The sequence below is a fragment of the Tiliqua scincoides genome, chromosome 1 (genome assembly GCF_035046505.1).
Source record: "Tiliqua scincoides isolate rTilSci1 chromosome 1, rTilSci1.hap2, whole genome shotgun sequence".
NCBI lineage: Eukaryota > Metazoa > Chordata > Lepidosauria > Squamata > Scincidae > Tiliqua > Tiliqua scincoides.
In genome coordinates, this window is record NC_089821.1 from 24055450 (window position 1) to 24075521 (window position 20072).

Here is a 20072-nt window from a genome sequence, read left to right on the forward strand (position 1 = left end):
AGGGGGAATGGGGCAAGGCCAGCAACCCACTGAGGGGCACTCCTCTACCCCGAACAGGCGTGAGCCTCTAGGCTGTGTGCCTGCCGTGGAAGGCTGAGGAGCCCGTGCAGCCACAAAGTCAGCCTCCTCCTGCTTGGCAGCAGCCGGGGCAAATGAGGGAGGGGCGAGGCCAAGGGGGGGAAGGAACAGACAGCAAGGGGAAGAGGAAGATCCAGGCGTGCTCCCAAGGCGCCCCATCCAGCCAGGTCACGGGGAGGAGGAAGGCTGAGAGGCTCTGTGGGGGGACATTTCTCACATCACCCCCCCTCTGCCCAGCAGCCCAGTGGGAGTGCTTCCTCCCTCCCCTGTCTGGGGTAAGGTGGGCAGCTCACATGCTGTGTGTGGGCAGGCACAGCGAAGTTGTTGCTGCGGGCTTTGGGGCGCCAGCCCTGCATGTGGTGCTGGTCCTGCCTTACTAAGAAGTAAGTCTCATTAAAGTCAATGGGGCTTACTCCCAGGAAAGTGTGGATAGGATTGGACTGCCAGACCCCAATCCTATGCACGTCTACTCAGGAGTCAGTCCCATTATAACCAGGTGCTTGCTCCCAGGAAAGAGTGCCTGGGATTGCAGCCTTGGGAGCCTGCTCCTATGCGTGTCTGCTCAGAAGTAAGCCCCATTAGAGTCGCTGAGGCTTGCTCCCAGGTAAGAGTGGCTGGGATTGCAGCCTTAGAGCCCACTTCTGTGGATGTGGCTTTTTAAAAAAAAATTTTTTCTTGTTTGAGAAAATGATCAGTGGCAAGGTCTTGCAGCCACCCCCTCCCTGCCAATATTTCTTTACCCAGCATGTAATTACTCTGTGGAACTCTTTGCCACAGGAAGCATTGATGACAACTTGCCTAGATGCCTTTAACAAGGGATTGGACAAATTTCTAGAGGAAAAGTTCATTATGGGTTACAAGTAATAGTAGGTAAAAGATGTTAATGTGCAAGTTGTTTTTTCTAAACTAAAACCTCAGTATTCAGGTTAAATTGCCGTGTTGGCACTTTGCGATAAATAAGTAGGTTTTGGGTTGCAGTTTGGTCACTAGGTCTCTAAAAGGTTCGCCATCACTGGTCTAGGGGTTGTAGGAAGGGGACAGAATTCCTCCAAACCAGGTGCATGAAATGTCCATTAATGGCTCTTTTGGGTGACCAGAGAGCTGCAATAGAGGAGGGGAAGGAAAAGATCTCTCGTGCAAAAGGAGTTGTGCACACGCTACTTAGAATCCAACCCCATGTGTCCTCAAACTAACAATATTTGAGAATGCTGGATTTAGAACGCTACACAAGGTGGTATTTCATGTACGATATCCTGTAGGCTATCCAAAGATATCCTGTACGATATCCTGTAGGCTATCCAAAGTAGTATGAAGGAGAATCTTTAGAATATCCCCAAACATGTTTAAAATGGAGCTGGACACGTAATGCACTGAACCAAAGGCATGTGGGTGCAGCAAAGACTGAGGGCCCACTACTAACAGCACAAGCCTGTGCAAGTTTACTCAGAAGCAAGTCTCACTGTTCAATGGGACTTACTCCCAGGAAAGTGTGTACAGGACTGCAGTCACAGAGTGTGTCCTCTCACTCCTGTCTAAGATACAACTAGTACTTTCAGAGGACCGTGTGCTGCTCACGTGTTGTATATCTCTGGCCTAAATAACATCTATCTGTATTCTGGGTAGGGATGATCTTCACTGCAAGCTGCAAAACCTTCTTACCAACCTTTCAAATCTATTCAGAATTAATACTTTTGTCATCAAACAAGTATGCAAGATTCAAAGACACAGAAAAGAAACACTGATCCATCCTTAAAATTTTACAACTGTAAGATTCAGAGGATTTAAAATAGTTACTGAATAATTTGGTAGCAGCCTAAGTAGAACCTGCCAAACCATCTTCCCTGCCCCCTCCCCTTCAAAACCACTGCTGAGAAACAAGCGAGGATACAGCATGGAGGAGTTGCTGAGTAGGGAAGGGATCCCTAAAAACTGCACTGAGGCATCTTCTGTAAGGGTAGAGCTGCTTTGTTGGGAAGGGAGTATGGAAGATAGTTCATGCAAGCACTGTTGCAGGAGTGCTGCTTAGGATGCAATGTATACAGTTGCCCCTTAGGTGCAGTTGACTTATGTGAATTCAACTTTATGCGATCAGAAAACACTAAAAAAAGAAGAAGCTGTGGAAACAGTACAAGTCATTCCATCTTCTATTCCACTTACTAAAACACAAGCCTGAGTTTGGAGAATGAAGCTGTTCCCTCTGTCCCCACCTGCCTCTCATAACTTTTAAAGAGACAGTATGCATTTTCCAGATGTCAGAGATTTTCAGTGATTTTGAAAATATTTTAGCTTTACATGGTGCCCACAGAATGTAACCTTGCACAAAATTAGAGGTGGCTGAATAATCAGTTGGATTGTCAGTAAGATCGGGGCAGATAAACTGTACCCTGTGCAATCAAGTGGAACTCTAGAAGCTGCTTGCCTAAACCATATTGCTGTTCTATCTATGAAACAAAAACATTTTTGTAGTGGTGAAATGTAGGAACAAGGAAACCTAACCCTATAGGCAAGCACTAACATTTAGTTTTCATTAACCTTCATTTCAGTATTTGACATCAATTGTAAGAATGGTCAGTAAGAATACAAGTGGCACTACAAAATAAAAAGTAATCATTCGTAAATTAAAATTACCATCCTGTTGGCAAGCATGACTATACATACAGCTGCTTCTCCAAAAGATATGCTTGGAAAATTTGAGAATTACATGCAAAAAGTATCTTACCTGGGATGGAGGAGAAGTAGAGAAAGACGTGGTGCAAGCTTCTTGGGAGTCTTCCACCGATGGGTATGCTACTACATTTTCCTCACCAGCGGTTCTGTAAAAACAGGAAGAGATAAATTTCAAAATGAAAATGTTCAAAAAACCAGAGATATGAAAAGGCGGTACTAAGACAGATGTTGCAGGCAGGAACCTGAGCATTTGAGTGGGGTTGAAAGAATCACAAAGTAGTTCTAAAACTTTCCTTACCAGGGAAAGAAGGAAATACTGCTAAATTGACCAAGCACTTTTGGCATTCATTTCCCAAGAGAAGTGTGATTAATTCCCTGTATCTCCCCCCCCCCATTTTTTGTCTCTTTTTCCGTATTTTTGGGCATTCCTAATTCCCCAGAGGCTTTTGTGCTAGTTAAACATGCTAGAACATATTCCTTAAGCACTTCTTGTCCTTCGTTGGAAAACATCATTCCCAGACAGCCATGTGCTGATGGAGACTTAGTCCTTCTTTGTGTCTGGAGCAGTCAAGCCCCCTATAGAGACTGGCATATGCTTGCCAAATGGGCAACCAAACCAGTCTATCTCTAAGTAAAAAGATTGAATGGGATGGCTAGGCAGGTTCCACTCACCCAATCAGGTGAATGGTATAATTAAATCTAAGTTTCTAATTCCAGGTGCAAGGGTGCTTGGCGTAGCTTGTGCCAGGTCTGCCATAAAACCTAACACTGGTTCAAAGATTGCACATCCACTTTCTACAGAAAGTACAGGGTCTGGGATTTCTGGGACAATGTATGTAGGTAACAACAGAGATTGTATTTCTAACTGACAGCCCAATCGTGAGCTGCCTGGCGCACAGGGCTGAAGCAGTGCTGAAAATAGCTGCTGCTGCAGCCTGCCGCTTTGCAGGCACTGCCGGCGGCTTCTTGGGAGACAGGAACTTTCATCCCCTTCCCCCACATAAGCTGAGTAGCCATGCAATGGAGCTAATTGATTCCATGCCGACCCTTGGGTTGGCATAGAATTCTGAGCCTCCATGTCGGGCCAGTGGCCCAAAACAGGCTTAGGATCTGGTGGAACAAAGCTCCACTGGTCCCGCCTCCCTGGCATACTTCCATACACTTCCCTGGCCTTCTCCACGCCCTCCCTACACCTCTCCCTGCCCTAGAATGCCTCCTCTCCACCTACCTCACTGCTGGTCGGAGGTCGGCATGACCACTGAGTAGCGGAGCTCTGGCGCTTGCCCAGCCCCAGTCGGTGCTGGGCTACCATTAGCAGAGCACTGGCACTAGGGCCCGCAAACATGCCTTATGGCACATTTGTAACAGTACGTGCCAGCAGTGAGCTGGCACACTGAGCTCAGGATTAGGCTCTAAATGCATTTAGGACAGTGGTTCTCACACATTTAGCACCATGATCTACTTTTTAGAATGAGAATCTGAAGTAATGTCATGACCAGAAGTGACATCATCAAGCAAGAAAATTTTTTAAAATCCTAGGCTGCAATCTTACCCACGCTTACCCAGGAGTAAGTCCCATCTACTATCATTGTTAAAATATACATAGTAGCTTGTTAAAAGTACAGGTCTAACTTTCCCCAAATGTAGTCACATACCATGACGGAATCAAGTCAAATATATTAAAAATATATATTGAATATAATGGGGACCAACCTGAAATTGGCTCGCAACCCACCTAGTGGGTCCCGACTCATAGTTTGAGAAACACTGATTTTAGGGGATTAATTTTTGTTTTGTTGGCTCTTTTTACTCCTAGTCAGCGTCCAGCTTGTAAATTTCACCAGTGTAGTGTTGCAGTTTTGTGTATTTTGCTCTTGAGGAGGGTCCTACTTCCCTCTGCTGGATACTAATAATCACTGCATCCAATTTGGTCATGCTATTTTTGGGGAGCGTGTGTCCTTCTATTCAAGTTTAGGCATTTTTCATCAGTCTGTCTGTCATACTTTCATACTTTCCTCTAGCCTTTTTTCCCCTTTTGTGTTTTTAATAAATTAGTTATATTTTTGCTCTATGCCTGCCTAGTTCACTAGTAATTCAATGTATTGTCACATCTGATCACTCATAGTGCTACTGCAACTGATTTTAAAACCAGAACCACAGAGTTCTGGGCTCTCCTTGGAACAATGGCTTTTCCCAGATAGCCCCCTCTGTCTGGTCTCCTTAGCCTGGCAGTGGACAGAACTACCAGTTATTCCCCCATTCAGCTGCCAACCCAATAAAAAGGGAAAGTGGAGCATGAAGGAGTGTGTGAATGCTAATCATCAGGCACTACCCCCTCCCCCCGCTTGGTGCAACTCTCTAGAGTACAATCTCTGAAAAGGAGGATAAAACATGACTCCCAATCTTCCATGTAGATTGGGGGGAGGGGTTGGAGGGAAGACTTTTTTTAAATTCCAAAGGAAAAAACTTCAGGCATCTGATGACATGGGATCATAGTCCACAAAAGTTTAAGCTGAAATAAATTGGTTAGTGTTTTAAGATACTATGAAAGTCTTTGCTGTTCTTTTCTAAAACTATCCTACACTACAAGCTGCAGAGATGGACAGGTGACTGAAGTCAATTTTAAGCACTTTAACACTGTTTTAGGTCTGACTATATAGAAAATTCTAAGGAAAGAAAACTTTGATCTATATATTCAAGTTTATATATTACAATAAATGAAAAATTCTGAATCATGCTTCCCCAATCTGAGCCATGAGCATGCAAGTACTAAACTGGATGATTGCAAGACCATTGTGTTAGCATTATTCAAAATTCAGGTGACATAGCAATGAAGGATTTTTATTTTGTACAATATATGATTTTTAAAAAATCAAAGATGCAATGGGGAATCAATGAAATCAGACTGTGTGATATGGAATGAATCAAAACCTTGAGAATGCTCAGGGTCATATTCCACACACCCACCACTAACAGATCAGGAAATGGTGACTTTTCCCATGCACTCCATAAAATAATGTGAACCGGACCTGAATCCTCTTCTCCACCCAGCAATGCATGCTGTAAAGGCTCTATACTAAGATACTGCCTTCACCTATTATCTTTGATTTATGTTTCCTCACCTGTAATTGCAGGGGTGCATGGGTGAGGAGCTGGGGTAAGGACGGTCCACAAAGTGATCAATGATAATCCCCATGATAGGTGGGGTCCTCTCAAACTGCCTGCAATGCAACAAGCAAATGATGTTATTCATAAGGCTATATTCCCTTCTCTGCTGTAACCCCAGTGCTGGTGGCCAGACTGCTCTTTGCATCAGTTAAGGGAGCATCACCACAACTCAGTCCTGCAACTCCATCCATAAACAAGGCATTCTGCATTCTGGACCATGACTCAGGACTATCCAATACTACCACTCTGCAAAACCTGGGAACTGCTGACTTGTGGGCTTAAGGTAGTGGAGGTGTCTTGAAAAAAGTGTTTTAGTTTGTCTATAATTTTCTCACCTAGTTGACATGAAGGCTAAGTTGATTCTGTAGGCACATGACAAAGTGATGGTGCCTAACGGAGTACCCACTGTCCCAACACGGACCGTCTGAAATCCTGTAGAGGCAGAAGAAGAATTGCCAATGTAATTGTCATCTCAGAAAAATAAATGTCAGTGAAAGAGATCAAGGCTAAGGTCACAGAACACTGAAGCCACTTTAAACAGAGGCAAAACACTGGTTCACCTAGTTCAGTATTGTCAACACTGACCAGCAGCAGCTTTCTTGAGTTTCTCTGTCCCAATTTCCCTATTGTAAAAATTCTTTAATTAGGCTTTCCACTGGCAACAATGGTAACTCTAACAAGGTCTCCTGCAATATGCCCCATCTCAGGCATACTTTTATCATATAACCAGCTTCTCTACTTGTTATTCTAGTTATGGTAATTTGTTTTCTGTAATACTTCCTTCCCCCCCACTTAATTACTTTTAATTTTTTTTTTTTTTGCGATATACATATACACTTTATTTAAAAGAACAAAACAAAACTGGCAGCCAGCTAGTTTGGCTATACTGACCATACCTTCTCCCAAGCCACTCAGCTGTACTTCGCCAAAGTATATCCTATAACAGGTAAAGAGAGCGAGAAAGAGCATATTTTACATGTGACATCAGGGTAGTATTGTCAGAATCATTCAGGGTTAATATACAAAATGCTTTATGATTGAGATCTTTTCTGCCCTTACAGCACCCCTCTGAGCTCTACTGCACTTTTACAGATGGAAAATGTAGACGAGATACAGCAATTTGCCCAAGGGTATTCAGCAAGCAGACTGAGCAGAAATGTGAACCTGTCACCAATACTCTATCCACTGGACCAGATAGCTGCCAACCAGTATGGCAAACTAACAAAAACAAAAAACCCTAATCAGAATTACTTCAGACATACCTTTCCCATTTAAATAAGAATTTCTCCCTAAACATTCAATTTGCTTAATAGCAATTCCAAAATTTGCTGCTGAAGCAAGATCTGAGTAGTTGCCTATTCAGAGTCATAATCATAGGCATCCAGCTCAGACAACTGTACTCTTAAGTTATTCAGTGAGAGCTTACAAAATGATTTGCACTATCTGTATAAGGTACCTACAAGCTTTCCACCCTCCCCCAATTGTTTTTCAGAAGTGCTATTGAAGATTCAAACAGATGGTTTTTCTAAGAATTTGAGTTTATAACTGTATTCTATTGTATGTTATTTAAATCCATTTTGCTAGATGTGAAAACTATATTGGCAGTGACATGCTGCAGCTGAGGTCACGTCCCTGAGAGCATAGTTTCTGTGCCCAATCCTATCCAACTGTCCAGCTCTGATGCAGCTGCAATGGAGACCCGAGGCAAGGGAACAAATTTTCCCTTACCTTGTGGAGGTGTCTGTGACTGGCTCTCTACCACAGGATGCAGTGCTCACTCCACTGGAACAGCTGCATCTGTGCTGGAAAATTGGATATGACTGGGCCCTTAATCCTTTTACTCTGTTCTAGAAAGATAGCCATATTGATCTGTGACAGTAAAAATGAAGTCTTGTGGCACCTTAAAGACTAACCAATTTATTTCAGCATATGCTTTGGTGAACTACAGTCCACTTCATTTAAAGCATGGACTCCTCCACAGAGCTTGGCACTCTGAACTGGTAGCTTAGATTTTCCCTGTGCTTGTCTCACATCAAGCATGAAGGAGGAAGGAAAATTATGACAGTTCATTTTTGTTCTAAGAGCAATGCAAGAGCTAGTGGCAGTTTACCAAGCACTGCTGCAGCACAACATCAGTGATTTCTATGTGGCTCCTGCATAAGCCCCATGAAAGGAAAGGATGATAAAAAGAGGTTATTCTACATGCAGAGGCAAAAAAGAGTTTTCATTTCATACAATTACTCTTATATGGCAAAATTCAAGTCGGTAACAACATTTGGTGACTCACAACCTAAACAGGCAAGCAGCGGCAGGAAAAATAAAAACAAGAATACACAGATGTGTATACCCTTGCTTGAAACAAGATAAAGAACTTGTAGCTACACATTACAAAACAGATGTTACATTTTTATCAGAGTTCAAGATGATATAGAAGAAAGAAAAAGTAGAAAAAAAGCTAAAGGGAAAATAAAGAGTGTTTTGCTTCAAGATATTCTTAAAAAGAACAGATATGGATATGAATAGGAAGAACATTCCAAGCATATGGCAATGAAACAGAAAATGGAGATCTAAGCGAGAAAAAAGGGGCAAATAAAAGGAAGAAACATGGGTTATTGGTTGAAAGAGCTACAAGTTTGTATTACCTGTACAATATTACATATTCATGACCCTGTTTCCTCGAGAGCCTGTAGGCAGGAGTCACCCTTGTTATAGCAAGCAAAGACTTCAGCAACAGAGACAGTCTGTTATACACAGTGTAGGAAACCTTGATTTCTTTGTCACACCTGGAAGGCACACAGAAGGAGTTAGGCCAACATTCCCAGTGAAGTGAAAAACGGTACATAAACAACGGCTACAGACTGTGAAATGTAGAGTTGCCTTTGAATGACACACATAAAATGTGAGTATGTCAAGATCACAATCTGCCATTAGGCTAAAAGGACAAGATGCAGTTCTGGTCACATAAAACGATTGGTAATTTATTCTAATAGTACAATAACTGAATTCCAATACACAAGTCTTTTCAGAAGGTCATAAAAACCCTCTGAACAGGATACCATAAGTTTGTGAATGTTTTGTAGCTTATTTTCCAATACTGTTTATAGTCTCCTGTACAGTTATGCTTCCATACCTTATAATTAAAGCTCGTTATAAATTCTTCTACTTCAGCATATAGCCAGAAGTAGTAAAGGAAAAACAAGTGTTTTCAGATACTGGTATATAAGTATTTTAAATGAAAAGATAAATGTGCTTATCAAACATCAAGTCCTAAGGGTTGCTATAATCAGTGTTGTGAACTCAAGTCATGAAAATGAATGATTTTGGGTCACTCTGTGACTCGTGAGTCACACACGTGGAAGACTCTGAAAAAGACTCAAGTCAGGGCCCCTCTGACTCAGCACTTGTCCCCAGTGTGTTGACTCGAGTCCGCCTGTGTCTGGGGGGGTGCTTGCTTACTGTTTTTGTGGTGTGGAAAACCTCATGGGGCCAGCATTCTGACCAGTTAGCAGAAGGGAGTTCTGGTCAGGAAGCAGGGAAGGGTTAATGAATCAGGGAGGAGGGAGTGAGCACTTTCCCCCATCTCTGATAGGAAGGAAGGAACCAATGATCATTGGACAAACTATGGGTATTTGTATATTTTCATTGGCTGAGGGAGAGCAGGAGGCAGAGCCCAAGGGGGTTCTTGCCTTACAATTGGCTGAAAAAGCCCAGGGAGGCAGGATAAAATGCTTTGGCCTGGTTCTGTTTTCCAACTTCATGGCTTCTTGCCTCCATTGTTACTTGGGGGAGCAAGCCTCATTGAATGACTGGCTAAAGTGGGACTACTTCTAAGCAGAGCTGCACAGATTGGGTCATCCTGGTAAGCCTCCCAGATGCTGCTCGTGACCCTCCTTCTCCCTCTCTCAGCTTCTGTCCCAGCTCTCACTTAGTCCCTCTCACCCCTCCCTCCCTCCCTGTTTACAGATGGTTGGGGGCTGTTCAAAAAAAGCTCCAACACATACTCCCTGGCAGCAGCCCTGTTTTTTGCATGGCAGGCTTTTTTTGGGGTGTGTGTGACTCGACTTGAGTCCATTAGAGTCACTAAAGGGTGACTTGGAAAGTGCCCGCATTAAGACTCATTTTCCAAGTCTAGTTGGGGGGTTGAAGATTCAGTGACTCAAGCCACACTGGGTTTTCCCAATACTGGCTATAATCTACCTGAACGCTAAACAACCTACCAATTATACCATCAATTCCTTTAGTTCTTAGCTATCACAAACGTCCCACTGAACTTAGTCATGATTAACCTAAGTCCCACTAACTTGTCTCGCTCGTTGGCTGTCTTGCCCTCTCCACAAATTGGAAGAAGAACCTGGGCAGGCTGGCTGGAACTGCATGGTAGGATGGAGGGAGAAGGGAGTGGGTGAAGCACCAATGGATCCCCACTGGCAGGCACTACTTGAAATGATGGCAAAATGGCTGTGGGACAGCCAGGTGGAAGCCAGGGCAACATGAGGGTCTTGTATCATGTAGAAGTCTTGGCTAGTGGAGGCCACTGCAAGTCTCTGGATGCTGCAGTACAAAATTAGGTGCGTTGGTTTGTGGGCTAAATGCTCAAACTATCTGTTTTGAAATGTTAATAGGTATTTGTCCTAGGATAACTTTCCATGCTACCATTTTGAAAACATCTGACGAAGCGGACAGAGAACAGTCAAATCTTTTTAATGAACAATGTCCATAGATATACAAATTTCAGACAAACTTTTAGGACAGGGTTGGCCAACCTTTCAACTTTAGGGCTACTGAACCTTTAACAGAGGCGGGAATTTCAGCAGGTGCAGCTTGTCATCTAACAATCTACAGCTGCTGAAATTCCCTTCTCTACACAATTGTTAGGAGTCCAGGAGCCCTAAAGTTGAAAGGCTGGCCACCCTCCCCCCCCACCCCGCTCTAGGATCTTTGTCCAATATGCCTCAGACTTTAAACACCAGAACACTACAAAGATGCATAGCTGCAGTCATTTCATTGCCTGCAAATAAATATATTTGAAACGTGTTAACAGAGAAATAGAAAATAACCCTTCATTCCTCTTGTAAACCATGCTTCCTGTGTACTTAGGCAGTAAGCAAGTCAGAAAATATGCACTTATTGACAAGAATGGGCAACACACACTTACTTTTCATTCATTTCTAGACACCAGATTTCCAGCTCCATGGAATCCCCCTGAAGTGGAAAAAGAATGCAAGAACTATCAATTTTTCTTTATACAATATTTGTTAGAAAAGTGTCACTGCAATACATTTGTAAAGACATGTTATGACTCCTGACTCCTTTGCAAACAGCTGCAAAGTAGGTTTATCATCATATGAACATACTGTATAGACTTGGATTAGCTTAAATCTCATTAGGATCCTTGGCTGCCCATAAGAAGTTGTGTGCACAAATATGATCACAAGGTAAACATGCAGCTATGGGTTGAACCTTCTGGGTTTTGTTACATTAAGGATGTTTATCATGTGATAATCTGCAATCTGAAATTCCCTCCTCTACACAATTGTCAAAAGATCCAGGAGACCTAAAGTTGAAAGATTCTGGAATCCCCACACAGATATGTGAATCTGTGGATATGAGGGATGCCTCTTCACTCTCTGGAGGCGAGACCTCTGAGGGGCACAGAATGGCCATTGGAAGTGAAAAATCGTTACTTCCAGTTTTGGCACTTCTATGATGTACATTTGGTTTCCCTTCACCTTCATCCTTCAAATGATACATTTACCTGCCTCCACCATAAATGCTGGTAACTCCATCAGTTTAATCCCTTGTGATTAATATCCTGCTTTCGCCCCCATTTTCTGCCTCTTTTCTGTATTTTTAAACACTTAACTCCCCAGCAGCTCCTGTTCAGGTTCAACAGTCTTCAGGTTGCAGGAAAATCTTCGTGCAGCGTTCTTGGTGTGGAAACTTCATTTATTCCCCAAATGTACTGGATGTGGATTCAGGGTCTGGCTTTCTGCCTGGGGCGGGTATTATGCTTAGCAAGAATGGCCTTACCCACTGGGTAGCAAACCTGTCTGTCTAGGTAAAAGGAATGGGATTGAGAGGACAAGTGGGTTCCACTCTATAAGTCAGGTCATCCGATAATGTCATCCAGGCAAGGTTATATATTCCCCAACCCACAGGAAGTCTGTGTTGTTCTCTGCCAATCACTGACTGACCCATTTGTTGGGAGCTCAGATGGGTTTCTTTGATTACTGTTAAGTAGCTTAAGCTAGTTGCCAAGGAATTCATTTTCCTAGTTGCTAACTTCAGTCAATGTGCAAACTTTCCCAGATGTGTTGGAGGGGCGGGGTTGTGTGCTGAAGTCTGAGTAGCATCCTAGTTCCATCTGCTGGGAGTTACTGGTTACTGCATTGCTTTGATGAAAACTTTTTAATGCTTTCTAGCCAAGTGTAGGCATTTTCAGCTTATACTTTTACTACCTTTTTCTCTCCACACTGTTCAATTCTCTTTTTATCAGACTTTGAATAAACTAGTTACACTATGACCCCGGTCTGCCTGGTCCATGTTCATAGGTAATTCAGTACATTTTCCCTTCTCTTCACCCTGCAGATGCTACTGTGGTGTGATGTTTTTAAATATGAATCCCTGAAGTTCAGTGTTCTCCTAGGAGAGGGATTTTTCCCAGGTGGCCCCCTCTGGCTGGTCCCTATAGACTGGAATAGTGAACTGGGGTGCAAACTACCAAGGTTTTCTTTTCCCTGTTCAGCTTCTGATCCAATAAGGCAGCGGTTCCCAAACTCTCCCATAGAGTTTGGACAGCTGTAAATCTTTATGAAAGTCATCCACAAACTGGAAGTAGGTCATGATAGCATTTCGGAGCAGTTCTGAGGCACAGGGAGGCTTTCAAGGGGGCTGTGGACACTCTCCAGAGGGCCACAGTAACCCCGTATAAGTACAAAAAAAGTTCTTTTTTGCGCAGTGGTGGTGTGATCACGGAGGTCCAGTTGTCACAATCGCCCTGCCTCCTAAGGGGGTGACAGGGCTTCCCTGGCTGGGGCAATGCCTCATTTTGGGAACCTCTGTGATAAGGGGAAATTGGGGAGTAGAAATGGGTGCAGGCATGCTAACCACTAGGCACCACTCCTCTCAGTCAGCCTGTCTTCTCCTAGGATCCCTTTTCCTTTCCCCAAAGGTCTTCCTTAAGCTTCTGGTGGATTGTAAACCTTTTTCTATTTGTATAAGGTACCATTTATAATATTATAAATTTACATAATCTATGGTGCCTGATTTTAACTCAAAACTTCAACATGTTAAGTTTAAGCTGGCATCTAGACTCGATCAGTATCAACAGTAGTAATACTAACAAACTGTAGTGAGGACATGTAATGAAACTGTTGACCTGATGAAATGGATAGATGGCAAAACTTTGGTTTAAGCTTACCTCAGAGGTCTTGAGAGAGATTTCCACACACATTGACCGGCCAACAGCAGGCAACTGTCCTGCCAGGGCTTTTTTTGCTTCATGAGTAACTTCTGGTATATCTTTGATTGCCAAGTTGAACTGAAAAATCACGAGTATGCAAAAATCAGGAGTATGAAAAGTTTCACTTTTCAGAAACTTGTTTAAGAAACCTATTCTGAGGTTCCTTATGGTACAGCAGACGTATATGTTGAACTCAAAGTTGTCACAGAGTAATAACTGATGATTATTTACAGGATACAAATCTACAGATTATGAACAGCCACCTTGCTTTCCTTCCAACTATATTATTGTAAAACAGAGGTTATACATTTGCAAAACATTTCCTCCTATAGTATTTTCTCAGTCTACCACTCCTCTCAAAGTGCCAAAGAGATCTCGTGCCAGAGTCACAAATGCCTCGTAGAAAAGGAATGAAGAAAAACCCTGACCAGAAACCCCAGTAAGGGGGTAGGAAATGTTCAGAAGCTTCATATACTTGTCTACGCATCCTCACAAAAGACTATCACGATACTGCACATGACAAAAATGGGACCATTGTATTAATTTTTGCATTATATTATTTTTATTTAACATGATACAACAAATAAGGGAGTCATGGGATTGCTTTAAGGAATATGGTTTACCCAGTCAGAGCCTGTTGGTGAGGATGATGATCGAGTGCAGATCTTCTCTCCAAGTCGAGCCTGGACAATCACTTGCACAGTCTGAAAGAGAAAACATGCTTACTGAATTCTTGAGTCATCAAGAACAGTTACTAGACAGCATCAGCCCACGCAAAGCAATTAGAGTGCTACTATACTAAAAAGAGTTTACCTGTGCTTCTATATTCCATTTAGTCACCTTGACTACTACAGCCTTCTCTTCTCTGGTTTTCTGTTGTTGTGCTTCAAATCCCTCACCTCAATTCAGAACAGTCTAAAAAAATCTTTATGCTCGCATAACTCTAGCCACATGACACTACTCCTGCAATCTGTACACTGGTTTCTTGTCCCCTAGTCAAATCCAGCACACACTCTGTGTCCTAATCCTAACTCCCACCACCACCAATGCAGACACACTAATGGAGTGAGTGCTGCATCCTAGGATGGGAGGGTTCCTTTGCCCTGATGAAAGCCTCTGCTTTCCCTATGGGTCTCCTTAATCCCACACTAGCTATTTTGGTGGCCCAGAACCAAGGAGTGTAACAGTGGCATAAAGAAAGAAATAGGATCCACCCGCAAGTACATGCCACCAATCGTGCTCCCTTTTCCCCCCCAATGCCTGCTCTGCCACCATTCACTGGCAGATGGAGTCTTCCCTGCTGGTTAGCATGGAAGTGACATTCCCTAAGCAAGAACTCAGTTAACTTTGTTTACATGAGGTATTTCCCCAACACTAAACAGAAAACGTTGCATGCATATGCCTCAGTAACAAAACAATTACCTTCAGGGCAAAAAATTTGATAAACTTGTCCAAGTCCTTCCTATCTTGGGAACTGAGATCAGTGTCCATTGCATATGGAAATCTGGAATAGAATAGAGGTAAAAGTGTCCTTACATTTATCTGAGTTTCCATATTTATAGATAATCTGAAATCATTATTATTAAAAACCAAGCAAAACTAATGAAGTCTGGCAAACCAATCTTTTTTCAGCTGTCAGGCAGCAGGCTCCCGGCTGAAATCTACCATAAACTTTCTAGGAATCCTTAGGCAAGCCCCTTCCCCCCCAAATATGCATTGCAATAATAATATTGGCTTCTCTTGTAATTCTGCTGTAAAGATGTCCAATTTGTGGAACCTTGTTGGTTAAAATGAGCAATAAAAATGTTAAACTATTATATTTTAAGTGGGCCCCCTCTTCCCTGAATAGATGCACAAAATCTGTTTACTTTGGTACTAGGAATAAATCGCAGAGGGATAGCTGTGTTAGTTTGTCACAAAAAAACAAAGTCTTGTGGCATTTACACTTCAGCCAACTACAGTCTACTTTGTCATATGCATGATGTATTACCCTCTGATGACAGATTTTATAATGCATACAGACAAGATTTTGGAGAGGGGGAGCAAGACGCACTGTCGGTTTCTGTTTCTAAGCAAAGTTCAAATGTATACAATACAAGAACACAACCTGAAAAGATAGTATCATTATTAGTACAAAGCAAAATCACAAAGTAGTGAGCAAGATTTCGAATTCCCTAGAACTCCGTGTCTTATGAAGCAAAAACAAAACAAAAAGGGTGGGGGTGGCAGGTAGGACAAAAGAACTGGGCATCATGAAAGAGTATCACATCAAAAGTGTACATTCATCTTAAAAGACAGTAATAGAAGGCATTATACAGACTTAATTAAGCGTGACTGTACTTGGCGCACAACAGATTTCAGGTTGCATCAAGAGCAAACTGACAATAGGTTGACAACCTGACAACCAGGACAAAGCAACAATTAATTGTCTTTCTGAATATAAAAACCTCAAGTCATTTATTTGAATTTATAAGTTCAGAAACCACTCCGATGGGCAGTAAGTAGAGACAACACAAACCTTCTGAAATTTGCTATGCTAATATGTTTGTAGAAGGAAAATTAATCCATGTTTATGATTAAGACACAATGAACATAATTAAGTTGGCTGATATCCCATTCCTGGGCAAGGTGATTGAGCGGGTGGTGGCGTCCCAGCTTCAGAGGGTACAGGCTGGGGTTCGGGACGGAGACTGCCTTGGTCGCCTTGGTGGATGACCTTCGCCGGGCAATGGACAGGGGGAGTGCAACCCTGTTAGTCCTGCTGGACCTCTCGGCGGCATTCGACACCATCGACCATGGTGTCCTTCTGGGCCGGCTGGCCGGGTTGGTGCTTGGAGGCACTGTTTTGAAGTGGTTCCGCTCTTTCCTGGCTGACAGATCCCAGAAGGTGGTGCTGGGGAATGCCTGTTCGGCACCCCGACCTCTTAGGTTTGGGGTGCCGCAGGGTTCCATCTTATCCCCCATGCTTTTTAACATCTACATGAAGCCGCTGGGAGAGGTCATCCGGGGGTTTGGAGTGGGCTGCCACCAGTACGCTGATGACACCCAGCTTTATCTCTCCTTTCCCCCTGATTCTGAGGAGGCGGTTGGAGGCGCTGTTTGGAGGCGGTTAGGGACTGGATGTGGGCGAACAAGCTGAAATTAAATCCGGATAAGACAGAGGTGCTCTTGGTTCGGAAATCCACAGCTCGGGTGCTGGACTATCGTCCTGTTCTGAATGGGGTTGCACTCCCTCTGAAGGAGCAGGTCCGCAGCTTGGGGGGTTCTCCTGGATCCACAGCTGCTCCTGGAGTCCCAGGTGGCGGCGGTGGCCAGGGGAGCCTTTGCTCAGCTTCGGCTGATTCGCCAGCTGCGACCGTACCTGAGCTGCGCGGACCTGGCCACAGTAACCCATGCCCTAGTGACATCTAGATTAGAATATTGCAATGCGCTCTACGTGGGGCTACCTTTGAAGACGGTCCGGAAATTACAACTAGTACAGAACGCGGCTGCTCGTGTGGTTGCCGGGGCACGTCGGTTTGACTCTGTCGAGCCGTTGCTCTGGCGGCTACACTGGTTGCCGGTTCTGTTCCAGGCCCAATTCAAGGTGCTAGTTTTGACTTTTAAAGCCCTTTACGGCTTGGGTCCGGGGTATTTGAGGGACCGCCTCCTTCCCTACAATCCAGCCTGTGCTCTTAGATCTTCTGGGGGGGGGTCCTTTTGACTGTGCCGCCACTAAGAGATGTGAGAGGGGTGGCGGCCGGGAAGAGGGCCTTCTCGGTGGTGGCCCCCGAACTGTGGAATACCCTCCCCTTAGAACTGAGAACTGCTCCCTCGTTGCTAACGTTTCAGCGTGGACTGAAGACCTTTTTATTTCAAAAAGCTTTTAACTGTTGACAGGCTGGCTGGTGTTCTTGCTTTTTATTTGAAAATCCACGGGGTTTGTTTTGTTTTTAGCTTTTTAATCACTGTAAATTGTTTTTAACTGTTTTTCATGTTGTAGTTTTAAATTGTTTGTTAGCTGCCTTGTCTGCCCGTTGGGCAAAAAGGCGGGGTACAAAATAAAATAATAATAATAATAATAATAATAATATATTCTATTCATTTCAGGATACCATCTCTCTCTGAAGTTTTTATTGACCAGCACTGATTTTCAAGTCAGCTGTAGTGTGCTCTGTGAGCATGAAATATTGTCCCATTAGTTTCTAAAGCTGCTATTATTGCTGTTAGATTTGTGTTTATTATTTTCTACAGAACAGAATTGTAAATAGAACAGCATTATGTGCAGCTGTTGGCACACATAAGATCTGGAGGAAGAACAGGTGATTGAACCCCTGATGTGCGTGATTGATGTCACTAGACTCTATAATTATGTTGAACCTGAAAGGATATGGAGACAGAGTGAACATCAGGCATGTATAGAGCTACTGGACCTGTTTACTTTCATAGCCTTCTGAGCCCATTATTTAGTTTTTCTCTGCACCCATACACCTACATATCCATGTATGTACTGTATATCTGCCAACTAAAGACAGCAGTTTGTGCAGCCTATAAAGTTGTCTGTAGTGTACAAAAACTTAGGCCACAATGAATTTGTCACTCTTTAAAGTGTTGCCAAGACCCTTTAAAAATGTATTAGTAGTTACTCAATCAAACTTCTCTCACATAAATTACAGAATGTTTCACAAAGACACTCACTGCAACAGTGCGATGTTGTTAATGATGCAACTGGCTCAGCGCTGGGCAAAGAGCAAGGTACATCTGAATAATGAATAATATCTCTATCACTGAACTTCAGTAAACTATTTTGTCTCTTGACAGTCAAACAATAACACCCAGGGCGTTATCATAGAACTAAGAAGGGCTAGAGGCATTGTAGAACTAAATGGAATGATGAAAGATTTGACCCAACATATGGTAGGAAATAACACATACTACTGTATATCTCGTACTTGCCCAAAGTGCAGCCTCATAACTCAGGATATGTATAGAATATACATTCTAGATACAGCTTTTTGTCATTTACAGCCCAATCCAAAATAAACCCATTTTGCAGTGATGCAACAGCACCAGCAAAGGCTATGCTACATCTCACAGGGGATTTTTGCCTGTTGGAGCTCTCCTTGGGCTAAGGGGACATTTGTCCCCTTGCCCTGGGGTAAGCCCCATCAGCCACAGCAGATCAACTTGGGCCAGTGAAATTGTTGGCGCAAGTCCATGTTGATCTGTGCAGGAGGATAAGGCCCAGGAAGCGGGCTTAGATATGACGCCATGGGCACTGGTGATCCAGCCCCTCTCCCAGGCCTGATCCACCTACCCAAAGTGGAGTAGACATGTTCTCTTTGCAATGCTCAGACTATTCAAGTTAAACTGGTATATGGCTGCAATTCTATACATACTTTCCTGTGAGTAACCCCTATTGAACACAGTGGAACTTATGAATAAACCTGCACAGGATTATGGTACAAGTAGAGATGTTTATTTTCAGTGAGTAAGATAAGGTTACAGCTTACTTAACACAATGGGCTTACTTCTGAGCAAAACAACACCTTCCTGGGTTTGGGTAGAGACTGTGGTCCAGTGTAAAGCACATGGTTTGTATGCATAATATCCCAGGTTCAAAGGCAAGCAACTCAGTAGCAGAGCTGTAAAAAACCTCAGTCTGATAACCGGGAGAGCAGCTGCCAATTAGAACATTCAATACTGAGATAAATGGACCATTGATCTGACTCGGCAGAAAAGCATCATAAGTCTATAATTAGCAGTCTCACAATGAATGCTTTCAGATTAATGTCAGCTTTTATTTCTGCAGCACAAACTCCTTGAAAGGAGAAACCTTCAAAAATCCAAATTAAAATACTAAATAAAAGTCAAACACACATGTGACTCACAAACCATTTCAGAATCCACTCCTCCTTTACTTACCTATCTATATTTTGAGAATAGGGAGCAGTTGGTTTGGCAACAGATGCATCACCACCACCGAAGAGGAAGAACCATACAGAGTTCTAAGCTAGTGTTGATATGTTCTGAATAAATAATTACCCTTGAGGTCAGGTCTTAGCAGATTTAGTGTATGTCTCCTCACCACTTGTCTTTCAGGATCCCAGAGAACTGAACGAGGTCACATAACTCCTTTATACTGTTACTAACAAGAACACCCAGTTATCTGCCTTCCATGGGCGAATTCCCAGCTTCTGGAAGCAGGTATATGCCAATATGATGTAAGTAACCATTTCAGTTAAGAACATAAGAGCCCCACTGGACCAGGCCAAAGGCCCATCTAGACTCCAGCTTCCTGTATCTCACAGTGGCTCCCCAAGTGCTTCAGGGAGCACACAAGACAACAGCCACAACCTGTGTCCTGGTGCCTGCATCTGGCATTCTGAGGTAACCCACTTCAGTTCCTATCAAGACAGGAAACATACCACAATATCTAAAACAGGGCTGCTTTTCATGAGACAGAAAGAGAGCATATTTGCAGGGGTAAAAACAGGGTATTTGAGGGACTGCCTCCTTCCATACAATCTGACCCGTCCTCACAGGTCATTAGAGGGGGCCCTTATGACTGTGACGCCATCAGTGGAGGTGAGGGGGATGGCGGCAAGAAAGAGGGCCTTCTCGGTGGTGACCCCCCGCCTGTGGAAATCCCTGCCCCTGAGCTGTGAGAAAAGCTACCTCTTTAGAGTCCTTTTGGCAGGGGCTTAAGACCTTTTTA

General features: G+C 43.3%; 1 protein-coding gene across 5 annotated transcripts in view; it reads right to left on the reverse strand.

Moving 5' to 3' along the window:
- The window catches only part of ATG13 (autophagy related 13), a 39411-nt gene that overhangs the window by 15498 nt on the left and 3841 nt on the right, over positions 1-20072 (reverse strand). For 4 of the 5 annotated variants that reach the window (XM_066634165.1, XM_066634156.1, XM_066634137.1 and 1 more), the window contains exons 2-10: positions 14798-14879; positions 13999-14079; positions 13334-13453; positions 11069-11115; positions 8556-8696; positions 6810-6850; positions 6249-6345; positions 5868-5966; positions 2798-2891 (exon numbers count right to left, since the gene is read on the reverse strand). In XM_066634165.1, coding sequence (XP_066490262.1) covers positions 2798-2891; positions 5868-5966; positions 6249-6345; positions 6810-6850; positions 8556-8696; positions 11069-11115; positions 13334-13453; positions 13999-14079; positions 14798-14866 — 789 coding nt within the window. In that variant the 5' untranslated portion in view covers positions 14867-14879. The remainder of the gene's footprint in view (positions 1-2797; positions 2892-5867; positions 5967-6248; positions 6346-6809; positions 6851-8555; positions 8697-11068; positions 11116-13333; positions 13454-13998; positions 14080-14797; positions 14880-20072) is intronic. The other variant, XM_066634146.1, reaches the window with a different exon arrangement.